This window comes from Nicotiana attenuata, chromosome 6, assembly GCF_001879085.1.
Source record: "Nicotiana attenuata strain UT chromosome 6, NIATTr2, whole genome shotgun sequence".
NCBI classification, from domain to species: Eukaryota; Viridiplantae; Streptophyta; class Magnoliopsida; order Solanales; family Solanaceae; genus Nicotiana; species Nicotiana attenuata.
This window is the reverse complement of record NC_031994.1, coordinates 19,412,821-19,424,783: the sequence shown is the minus strand read 5'-3', so window position 1 is coordinate 19,424,783 and position 11,963 is coordinate 19,412,821. Positions and strand designations below refer to the sequence as shown.

General features: G+C 38.2%; 1 protein-coding gene across 2 annotated transcripts; it reads left to right on the top strand.

Annotated features, from left to right (window-relative positions):
• Window positions 361-7,765, top strand: LOC109226677 (phosphoenolpyruvate carboxylase). 2 transcript variants are annotated; one of them, XM_019391502.1, is made up of 11 exons: window positions 361-461; window positions 679-895; window positions 2,168-2,562; window positions 2,725-2,809; window positions 3,453-3,675; window positions 4,545-4,648; window positions 4,749-4,839; window positions 5,238-5,392; window positions 5,524-6,522; window positions 6,622-7,008; window positions 7,116-7,765. In XM_019391502.1, the coding sequence occupies exons 2-11, from the start codon at window positions 728-730 to the stop codon at window positions 7,407-7,409; spliced, it is 2,901 nt and encodes a 966-aa protein (XP_019247047.1). In that variant the 5' UTR covers window positions 361-461; window positions 679-727; the 3' UTR covers window positions 7,410-7,765. The 2 variants fall into 2 exon arrangements, with proteins under 2 accessions (XP_019247047.1, XP_019247048.1); XM_019391503.1 differs by lacking the exon at window positions 361-461 and having other exon boundaries at window positions 646-895; window positions 7,116-7,702.

The window sequence follows — 11,963 nt, the reverse complement described above, 5'->3', positions numbered from 1 at the left end:
ACACAACTCTAATTTTCACTTGAAATTTTTTTTCACTTTTTTTTTTGGAATTTTATAATTCTTATGTCCAAACGCCCACTTAGACAAAAATTGAGTATCGTCAAATTTTGGAAAATAAATCAAGAATTTTTAGGCATATTCCATTTAGGACATAGGACAGTTAAGTAAAGCCAAGATAGCTACTTTTATTTGAGATTGACATTTCACTTATTTTCCAACTTATGTCGAGGCATGAAAGGTAATCACTTAAAACTTAAATTTCAATAAATAAATGCCAATATAATATATGGTTGTAAATTAAAGAAAGAAAAAAAACTCTTTTTTTCCTTATATATAGCTACCTTAAATTCAGTATCTTTACATCACATAACTCCTCAAACCAAAGTCTTGGACTTACTGTGAAGACACGAGTCTTTTTCTTTTTCTTCTCATTCTTTGTATTCTGACATATTAAAATTCAGGTACTGCACATTATTTATGTTGGTAAATCATTTAATTGCAAATAAATTACTAATACAGTAAAAACTTAGAGTTGCCAACTGGTTTTCTTTGAGTGGCTAGAAATTTAGTGGTCCCTTTGTTTTTTTTGTACTTTCTTGGGGTGTCATGATCAAATATTGTGGTCAGTTTTAATTTGTAAAAATTTCGATAATTTTTAAGTTGTGTACTTTGCTGCAGGGCCTTTAAATAGATAGTTGAGGTGAGGGGGGGGAGTGGAGAGTGAGAAATGGCGAATCGTAATTTGGAGAAATTGGCATCAATTGATGCACAGTTGAGGCAATTGGTACCTGGTAAAGTTTCTGAGGATGATAAGCTTATTGAGTATGATGCTTTGCTTTTGGATCGCTTTCTTGATATTCTTCAGGATTTACATGGTGAAGATCTCAAAGAAACAGTATGTTTTATTTCCCAATTATTCTTTCTTTTGTTTTTTGGGCCTATTTACTTGTTTGTGCTGTCAATTTACTGTTGATGGAGTTCTGAGATTTTTGGTCTTTGGATTTGACTAGTTTGAGTGCCATTCACGGGTTCGAGTCAAGGAAACAAAACAACTCTTGTAAATGCAGGGTAAGGTTATGTACAATAGACCCTTATGGTCCGACCCTTTTCCGGACCCGTGCATAGCAGCAGCTTAGTGCACCGTGCTGCCCTCTTATGGATTTGACTAGTTTGAGTTTGATTAAATTTGAAAAGAAGAGTGTTGTTTCTCTTTCATTCTTAATCTATTTTATGCTAAAGATTGAATTTTTAAGCCACTTATTTTAAATAAAGAGAAGAAAAAGATTGCATTTTTATGTATGTTCTGGCTGAGTTGACCATATACACTTGAGCCTAAATGTTTGTTAATACGTAAAAATGTTTGTAATACTTAAAAATGGTATTATATAGTCAATTGTCCATCATCTTTCAAAATGTTGTTTCGTTGCTGTCTACTCTCGAGTTAATGTTGATGAAGTTCTGTGATTTTACTTGGTTTTGGAGACACAAGTTTGAATTTGATTGAATTTGTAAAAAGGGTGTTTTCTCCTCCATTCTTGATCTGGTTTATGTTAAAGATTGAATTTTTAAGTGACTTATCAAGAAAGGAATAAAAAGACTGGATTTTAGGTCTTTTCTGACTGAGTTGACCACAAATACTTGAGTCCAAAATGCTTGTACTACTTATAGATAGTATTTAGATAGTGATCTTAAAACGCTTCCTTCTCGGTGGATCACTTATTTTTAGTAGTTTGACTGTGTTAGTTTAACAGAGTAGACAAAATCCTCATGTTTATGGTGATTTAAAATCCTAATCTTAGTGTTGACCAAGTGGTTCATTGAGTTGATTAAATTAATTAATATACTTGTGAAAGACTGACTAGTTTGAACTCGATTAAATTCAACAAAGAAAAGGTGTTGTTTCTCTTCCACTTTTAATCTGGTTCTTGCTTGAATTTCTGTGTTAGCTTTAATCTGGTTTATTGCTAGATGTAATCTACTTCATTCTTGGTGGATCGCTCGTTTTTGAGTAGTTTGACAAGGTTAGTAGAGTAGACGAAATCCACGTATGTAGTGATTTGAAATTCTAAACTTGGTGTGGATGCTTCCATCATCGTAAATCAATTGAGATGTACTTGTAAAAGACTGGTCAACGTTAAAGTCTTTGATTTCTTCAATATCACTCTAGGTCCAAGAGTGCTATGAGCTTTCTGCCGAGTATGAAGGAAAGCATGATCCGAAGAAACTGGAGGAGCTTGGCAATGTATTAACAAGTTTGGATCCAGGGGATTCAATTGTCATTGCTAAAGCTTTCTCTCACATGCTTAACTTGGCCAATTTGGCCGAGGAGGTTCAGATCGCCTACCGCCGGCGCCAAAAGCTGAAGAAAACGGGGGATTTTGTCGATGAGAGCAATGCAACAACTGAATCAGATATTGAAGAAACTTTTAAGAAACTGGTGGGGGACTTGAAGAAGTCCCCTCAAGAAGTTTTTGATGCTCTGAAAAATCAGACAGTGGATCTCGTCCTAACTGCTCATCCTACTCAATCTGTTCGAAGATCTTTGCTTCAAAAGCATGGAAGGTTTGGTCTCTAACCACCATGTTTTTTGTCAATTTTATGCTTCGTTTTTGTTTTCCTAATCAGTGTAGATGGAAATTCTCTTTTCTGCCCAAACAAATTTCTTGCATTCTTACTTTGTTTAGTTTCTTCCACTATAACCTTACTCTATAACTAAATTTTCAGGATCCGCAACTGCTTGGCTCAGTTGTATGCCAAAGACATTACACCTGATGATAAGCAGGAGCTTGATGAGGCTTTACAGAGGGAGGTACTTATCATAGTTTAGTTACTTAATGCATGTGGTTTTCCTTTAATGAAATTCGATCTTATTTATCTATGCCGCGTCATATATTAGTGTAGTTTTACTCTCTAAGCTTTCTAGATGGGAAACATTAAAGACTTTGCAGTAAGATTGGAAAACCAAAATTATCTGTTTGGTTATTCAGTTAATACTCCAAAACTTAAATTATGCATGTTATAGTGGAAAGAGCTCTACTTAATGTACTGAACCTTTGTGCTTTTACTGGTGCAACGAAGTTGCAACATTTGATGTCAAAAACTTTTTCTATATATAGAATTTTGTAAAATTTTGGTGTGGAAAGCTTCTATGACTTTGTTCTAATCAGTCAATCACTATGAAGCTGAATTATTTGCATGAGATGGCCACTACAGTAATGCAAGTAATCCTTGCTTTTCTGGCGGTTGAGTAAAGTATCAGTTGTACTGTTACTCTATCCTTTTACACTGAATCTAACTGTGTTTCAACCTCCACGTAGATTGATAAATTTTGAAGGGATGTGCTTAATTTCTTCCTGCAGTAACACAACCATTTAATCTGAGTTGTATTTTTATCCTGAAACAGTGGAGTTAGTTCGTTTTTCACAACTGTCTGCTGCTTACTTCTTGTGCAGATTCAAGCTGCTTTCCGCACTGATGAGATCCGAAGAACTCCTCCAACTCCACAAGATGAAATGAGAGCTGGAATGAGCTATTTCCATGAAACAATTTGGAAGGGCGTACCAAAGTTCCTGCGCCGTGTTGATACAGCTCTCAAAAACATAGGGATTGATGAACGAGTTCCTTATAATGCACCTCTTATTCAATTCTCCTCTTGGATGGGTGGTGATCGTGATGGTATGATTCCTCTCCTCCTAGAATGTTTCCACTTACATTAGTTGAAAGTTGAGGACAAGAAAATGAAAGGGGATTATATTACAGTAAGACCGCTCTATAACAACATCCTTCGATAATAGTCATCGATGTAAAAGCCAAGTTTTTATGGAACCCATTTATTTTACCTCTATAACAGTTTTTTGCCTATAACAACAACAACCATCTTTGTAGCAACCTTTTACCTATAACAATAACAACCATCTTTGTAACATAAGGTTGTTTTGTAAAATTATCTGTCTATAACAACCATGTAAAATTTCTAAGATTACGAATAATAAGTCTAAAGGCTTTAATGCACCACATACGATAAGGAATATTATGTTACTTCCATAGTTAAAGATTTCATTCAATTTCACTAGAAGATATCCTTGCATATTTTCATTTCATTGCACAAAATTTTAAATCTCTGCACATTTAGTTATGAATTTACTAATAATTTATTAGCTTTCTTTATTATTTAATTAGTAAATTATGCATATCTTTTGAGAATAAAAACTTAAATAACTTTCTTATGTTTTAAATGTAACATTAAAAGGGGAAAAATTGATTTTTGATAATTTTTGTCTAAAACGGCCCATTAATATCTAAACGTCTAATGTTGTTATAGGTATATAACAACCATTCACTATAAAAGCCAAAAAAAATGTCAGAACAAACGATGTTGTTACAAAGAGGTTTGAAATGTATTTTGAAGGGATGGAGGACAGCAAAATGTTCCTTCTGCTCCTCTGGGAAGGATTTTTTTAATATATGCCGGACATGGATTTCGTAGTTGCTAAATGCAGTAAATATTCCTCATATGTCTGTCAACCCTGCGCTTCTTAATATAGGTAATCCAAGAGTGACGCCTGAGGTCACAAGAGATGTTTGCTTATTGGCCAGAATGATGGCAGCCAATTTGTACTATTCGCAAATAGAGGACCTCATGTTTGAGGTATCCGACATGTTTTTCTTACTTTTGTCTCGATCCATTTTGAGATGTTGCGCCATTTCAAGACTATTTTATATTTTTTCTAACTTGCACATTCTTTTAGTTATCTATGTGGCGTTGCAACGATGAGCTTCGCGTGCGATCAGATGAAGTACTCCACAGTTCTTCAAGGAGAGATGCAAAACACTACATAGGTAACTCGTGATTGCTATTGAGCTTGTTCCATGAAATTGAATCCAAGAAAAAAGCTCATTAGTTGCATGACTTGATAGGAATGTGTTAAATGCTTGTTTGCGGTATGAGTCAAATTTTCTCCTTTCAAGTGAGCCAAGGTGTTATTTTCATTATTGCCTATCAAAAAGAAAAACGAAAGTAAGGAAAGGGTGTTACTTTTTATGATTTTAAAGAGAGAAAAAGAGGTCATTCTAGCATCTGTTGCTCTTTGTCAGTCTTTATTTTTTAGAAATTGCAAAACAGCTCTCTCAATTTCTCTGAGACAGATGTTCCTTTCCTCCAAAAAAAAAAAGGAATAATTCTTTGGGACAGAGCAATGGCATATTCTCAGACCTTTCAACATTTTCTTCTAATGCAGAATTTTGGAAGCAAGTTCCTCCAAATGAACCCTATCGGGTAATTCTTGGTGATGTGAGAGATAAGCTGTATCAGACACGCGAGCGTGCTCGCCAACTGTTAGCCCATGGATACTCTGAAGTTCCAGAGGAAGCAACTTATACTAATATTGAGCAGGTTTTATACTACTTCACCTTTTCTTTTCATGTGACTGCTTTCTACGTACAGAACATCCTAAAATTAAGTGGTGAAAGTTCACTTAGTCTCTTTGGTCATATAACACTAATATGGTCATATGTTTTCTGTAGTTCTTGGAACCTCTTGAGCTCTGCTACAGATCTCTTTGTGCTTGTGGTGATCGGTCCATCGCTGACGGTAGCCTTCTGGATTTCCTAAGACAAGTTTCGACCTTTGGACTTTCACTTGTGAGACTTGACATAAGACAAGAGTCAGAGCGCCATACCGATGTGCTTGATGCTATTACTCAGCACTTAGAAATTGGTTCATATCGAGAATGGTCTGAAGAACGTAAACAAGAGTGGCTTCTGTCTGAACTCAGCGGCAAGAGACCTTTATTTGGACCCGATCTTCCAAAAACTGAAGAAATTGCCGACGTTTTGGACACATTCCATGTCATAGCCGAACTCCCAGCTGACTGCTTTGGGGCATACATCATCTCAATGGCCACTGCACCATCTGATGTGCTTGCAGTTGAGCTTCTACAGCGTGAATGCCGAGTGAAGCAACCTTTACGAGTCGTTCCACTTTTTGAGAAGTTGGCTGATCTGGATGCTGCTCCTGCTGCTGTTGCACGTCTTTTCTCAGTTGAGTGGTACAGAAACCGGATTAATGGCAAGCAAGAGGTCATGATCGGATACTCTGATTCTGGCAAGGATGCAGGTCGGTTATCGGCAGCGTGGCAGCTGTATAAGGCTCAAGAGGAGCTTGTAAAAGTTGCCAAGGAGTACGGCGTGAAGCTAACTATGTTCCATGGAAGAGGTGGTACCGTTGGAAGAGGAGGTGGCCCCACCCATCTTGCTATATTGTCTCAACCACCAGATACAATCCATGGAAATCTGCGTGTTACAGTTCAGGGTGAGGTCATTGAGCAATGTTTTGGGGAGGAACACTTGTGTTTTAGGACACTTCAGCGTTTTACTGCTGCTACCCTTGAACATGGGATGCATCCACCAGTCTCTCCAAAACCAGAATGGCGTGCGCTTATGGACGAAATTGCAGTTGTTGCTACAGAGAAGTATCGATCAATAGTTTTTAAAGAACCCCGATTCGTTGAGTATTTCCGCCTGGTAAGTATACTAGGAATGAACTTGGTTATTAGTTGTAGATGTTGTGACAAAAATTGCCTTGAGTTTTGTAGTTATATCTTTTACCAATCATGAATGCAGGCCACACCCGAGTTAGAGTATGGTCGAATGAACATTGGCAGCCGTCCATCAAAGCGTAAACCCAGCGGAGGCATAGAATCACTTAGAGCTATTCCATGGATCTTTGCCTGGACTCAGACTAGATTCCATCTGCCCGTGTGGCTCGGCTTTGGAGCAGCATTTAAGTATGCCATCAACAAGGATGTCAAAAACCTCCGCATGCTGCAGGAAATGTACAATGCATGGCCATTCTTTAGGGTAACAATTGATTTGGTTGAAATGGTGTTTGCCAAAGGAAACCCCAGCATTGCTGCATTATATGACAAGCTTCTGGTTTCAGAAGATTTGTGGTCCTTCGGTGAACAACTGAGGTCAAACTACGAAGAGACAAAGAGCCTCCTGCTGCAGGTAAATTTTTTCTCGAAAGGATCAGTTCTCACTTATCGTGCTTGATTGCTTCGCAACTGATTGCTCTACATTATCACATCTAAACCTCTCTTTTCCTTTTTTGATAGATTGCTGGACACAAGGATCTTTTGGAGGGCGACCCCTACTTGAGACAACGCCTCAGGTTGCGTGACTCCTATATCACAACATTGAACGTGTGCCAAGCCTACACCCTAAAGCGTATTCGTGACCCCAACTACAGTGTCACACCAAGGCCACACATATCCAAGGAATACATGGAATCAAAGCCAGCTGCTGAACTTGTGAAGCTGAATCCGACTAGCGAATACGCCCCTGGCTTGGAGGACACACTCATCTTGACCATGAAGGGTATTGCTGCTGGAATGCAGAATACTGGTTAAGTTTATTCTGTTTCATGCTTTTTCTTAGTTTTATTTGAGAAGGCATCATCACCTGGAATATGGAAGATGTTGTCTTATCCTGTTGTGTTTTGAGGTGGTGAGTTTGTACCCATTACTGGAAACTATACATTATGATCATGTATCATTAAGTTTCTGGGCAAAAAGCTCCGAATAGGGACCAGCATTGAGCAAGGTTGCTTGCCGTGTAATGAACTAGAATCTTACACTGGGCATGGTTCACTGGAATCCCTATTTTCTATTCCGATTTCCAATTTTAGTAACTCTTAACATCATGCACTTGTTTGGTTTTAATGTATTAGATGAAATAAGTCATAGTGTAAAATTTGGTATCCGAATCCAGTGTTTGGTTTGTATTTTGAAATCTAGCATAGCTAATCCTGGTATAATTTATGGAAAAATATAATATTTGTCGGTCGGCCAAAACTAATTGCTTTCCGTAGCCAAAAGGTGTATAAAATATGTGTATAATATACATTTACAAAAAAAAATCATTTTGTCGACTACTTTTCGGAGTAGCTAAAATATACATTTCTCTACAATTTAATGCACCAATTGGAGTATTATTATGTATAACTAATATGACATGGAACAATACATCGATTAAACACCAAAAGACAAACTTGCGAGCGTGGATGGAATAGATCGCATGGGGTTATTTAAAGCACCTAGTTCATGAATAGAGGCTAAAAATTAAGAGAGTTGACCAAAGTCAATATTTTGGGTCAACGGACTCGTAATCGGGATTTGAAGATTCCAATAAGTTTATATGATGATTTTAGACTGATACGTATATTCGGATTGGATCTCGGGTGGCCCGGGGTTGATTCGGCGCTTTAAGTTGAAAATTGGCAATTCGAAAGAACTTAAGAGTTCACAAGTTTGACTCAAGTTTGATTTTTCTGTTATTGCGCTTCGGTTCGTATTCTGAGACTTTAATTAAGTTCAATTAGGTCATTTGGACTTGTTGGAATGGTTAAGAGGTAAGTATCTTGCTTAACCTCAACCTGAGGGACTATTTTCTAAAATTCGGCTTACATGTTATATGTTATGTGTTTGGGAGTGACGTATGTGAGAGATGACGAGCGTATATCCGGGTACTAAGGTTACAACATACTCGGTGCATATTTTAAGCTTCGTTATGCCTTGTTTTGGTACATGCTCTACTTGTGATATGCTTAAATTATTTGTATAGCTACTTGAGCTTTCTTATTCATGTTATAGGTCATGTCTACGTTTTTGCTTTATTTGGACATATTGGCTATTTGTATGATTGATTACATGTTGGAGATGTAGTCGTATGTTATACATAGGCATACATCATGCATAGAGATCATCTCATGTAACATGCATATATCCCTGCATGGTTATTTCTCTGTCCAAGTGCATACATGCTTATCTATTCATATGCATACATTCTTGCATAAGATTTTTTATATGGACTGAGATTATGGAACGTGAGTTGTCCGTGTAGTTGAGATGATTATGGCACATGAGTTGTCCATGCGATTGATATTATTATGGCTGGCTATGTCGTGCGGTTCTTGTGATATTAATATGTTATGGCATGATGAGTTTCTGTGCGGGCGCTTGGATATGGATTTGTCCATCTGGAGTCATGTGATTACCCATGCTACCTTAGACTCTGTGAGCGCAGGTGATACATGTATCGTGTTTGAGCACATAGGATGAGCTGGATCATGTTGGAGCATATGGGATATGCTGGATATTAGTTATGGTGGAGTCGTGAGCATGCATTGACATTCTAGATTCATGTAGAAACATTCATGCATATCATCGACATATGCAAATTCATGCATATTACATATGCATGAGACTTAGCTTGTTAGTGTATTGTTGGACACTTTGAGGGCGTCAGATTGATGTATATGTTGAATCTTCGCCATGCATAGACATTTTAGACTCATGTAGGAGTATTCGTATAAATGCTATTTGGAAATTGATGTGAAATTAGGTCTTTAACTCTTTATCGTGTATAGACACTCTATATTAATGTAGAAGTATTCGAGTAAAAGCTACTTGTTGTATATCTCCTTTATATGCAGGATTGGGGCATTCTTATATGCTTTTTACCTTGTTATCCAAAAGTATGCTTATTATATATCTCCATTGTTCTGTGGTTGTTTCTTTGTTATTATATATGCTTATGAGCTGCACAGGTTATATACAGTGAGTATCTTTGACTAAAACTTCGCCACTACTTCATTAAAGTTAGTCTTGATATTTACCAAGTACGTGAGTTTCGTTGTACTCATACTACACTTATGCACCTTGCATGCAGAAATTGAGGTTGAGCTGTTGCGGAGTTCGAGAGCGAGCGTTGAAGACATTAGCTGCCATCTTGTTCATGTTAGTTTAGAACTTGTATTTCTGTTTATGTATATTCAAACAAATAATGTTTTTTCCTCATACCAACATTGAAGTTCCAAATCTTAGTTGTTCATGATTTGTATCACCGGTTCTTTAGATAGTTTGCATCGAATTTCCTATTCTTATTTTTTTTTATTACTGATCTTCAAATTTGGTGATATTATGTTAGTTGGTTTACCTAGCAAATTAAGTTAAACGCCATTACGACTTGCCATCACGACTCGGTGGGATTTGTGTGTTTGCTGATCTACGTATCTACTTATCTAATTTTAGTAGTTTTTAATTTTTGTTAATGTTAAGGATGTACTAAAATTTTATACTGATGGAACTTATATCGAATAGTAATTTAACTGTATTTATTGGTTGATTTTCTTTTCATAATTACTTGTTTCTAACGACTTGTTTTATGTTTTGCGTAACTTGTTTCTAAACGACTCCTAATGGCATCTTTATTGCATCTTGCTCAGTTGCTTCTTCCCTATGTATGCTGCAAAGATCATTTTTCTTCCTTTAGGAGTCTGGAGGTGTGTCCAAAAAGAGTGACGTAGGAGCTGTGATGGTTGCACAAAGAACCAAATCTCCCATCAAATACCAAACCTACCCAATGCCTCCACTCACATATCAGCCTACTCCAAACTACCAAGCACCCTCACCCTGTTACCAAACTCCACCACCCACTTATCAATTACCTCCACCACCCACATATCAGCCTACTTCACCCAAATATTCCCAACCCGCACATGTTTACCAAGCCTACAATACTCAACCAACCCACTATCAATCCCCGCCTGCACGCCAAAACTTCCCTAGACCTCGACCAAATTTTGACCGAAGACCTCCAAAACAGTATACGACTATTACTGAACCTATCGACCAGTTGTATGAAAGACTTAAATCTGCTCGTTATGTCACCCATATCCCTGCTGTAACCCCTGAGAACCCTTCTCAGTGGGTTAATCCAAATAAATCCTGTGCATACCATTCCGGCATGAAAGGACACACCATTGATAAATGTCGTTCTCTGAAAGATAAGATCCAGACTCTAATGGATAACAAGATTATTGTGGTAAAGGGAACCTGCTCCAAATATCCACAATAACCCTCTGCCAGACCACAAGAGAGGAGGCGTTCACATGATTGAAATAGAGGATGATTGGGATCCCAAAGGATCAATCGGTTTGATCACGGAAAGTGACGACCCAAAGCAACCAATAGTCACCCTTAATCCGATCATAGTCCAGATTCAGCCCTCTGGGGATGCCAAGTTAAATATGTCCATACCATTGGGATTTGAAGCGCCACCATCTGCAAAGACGCCAGCGCCAATTAAGGTCGAATTCGTGTCTCTAGCAAAGGCACCTACGCCATTCGAAGTTATAGTTTTATCGCCCAAGGTGCAGGCGCCATTCGGAGTAAAGATAGCCACGCCAATTCCAGTGGCGATGTCAGCCATAACACTGTTCCATACAAAGGCTATACCATGGGACTACACAGCCGAGGCAAGAAGGAAAGGCAAGGTTATGTTCGGAGAAGCTATTGCGGCACAGGGTATGACGAGAACTGGTAGAGTTTATACCCCGGAACATCTGGCTGAGTCAAGCAAGCAGGCTTCTACCCGGCCAACCATTACTAAGACCGGGCCGGATGATCTCTGGAGAAAGATACAGGCCAAGGAATACTCGGTCATTGATCAACTGAACAAAACACCGGCGCAAATTTCTATCCTTGCTTTGCTATAAAATTCTGATGCAGACAAGAATGCCTTGTTAAGGGTGCTGAGTGAAGCATATGTGCAAAGCAACCTCACCGGCGGAGAGATAGCTAACATGATAGGACAGGTATTGGAAAGTCACAAGATCACTTTTCATGAAGATGAGCTGCCACCAGAAGGGTTGGGTCATAGCAAGGCATTGCATATCACCGTGCAATGCGAAGATTATTTTGTCACCAGAGTCCTGATTGATGGGGGATCCAGCCTCAACATTTGTCCGTTGGTAACACTCAGGACTTTGGGTAAGGGGCTGCTCGAGATTAAGGACGGGCCATCAACGTAAAAGCTTTCGACGGCTCCCAAAGGTCCACCATTGGGGAAATTAGTCTGTGTTTACAAATGGGGCCTACTTGGTTCGATGTGGATTTTCAAGT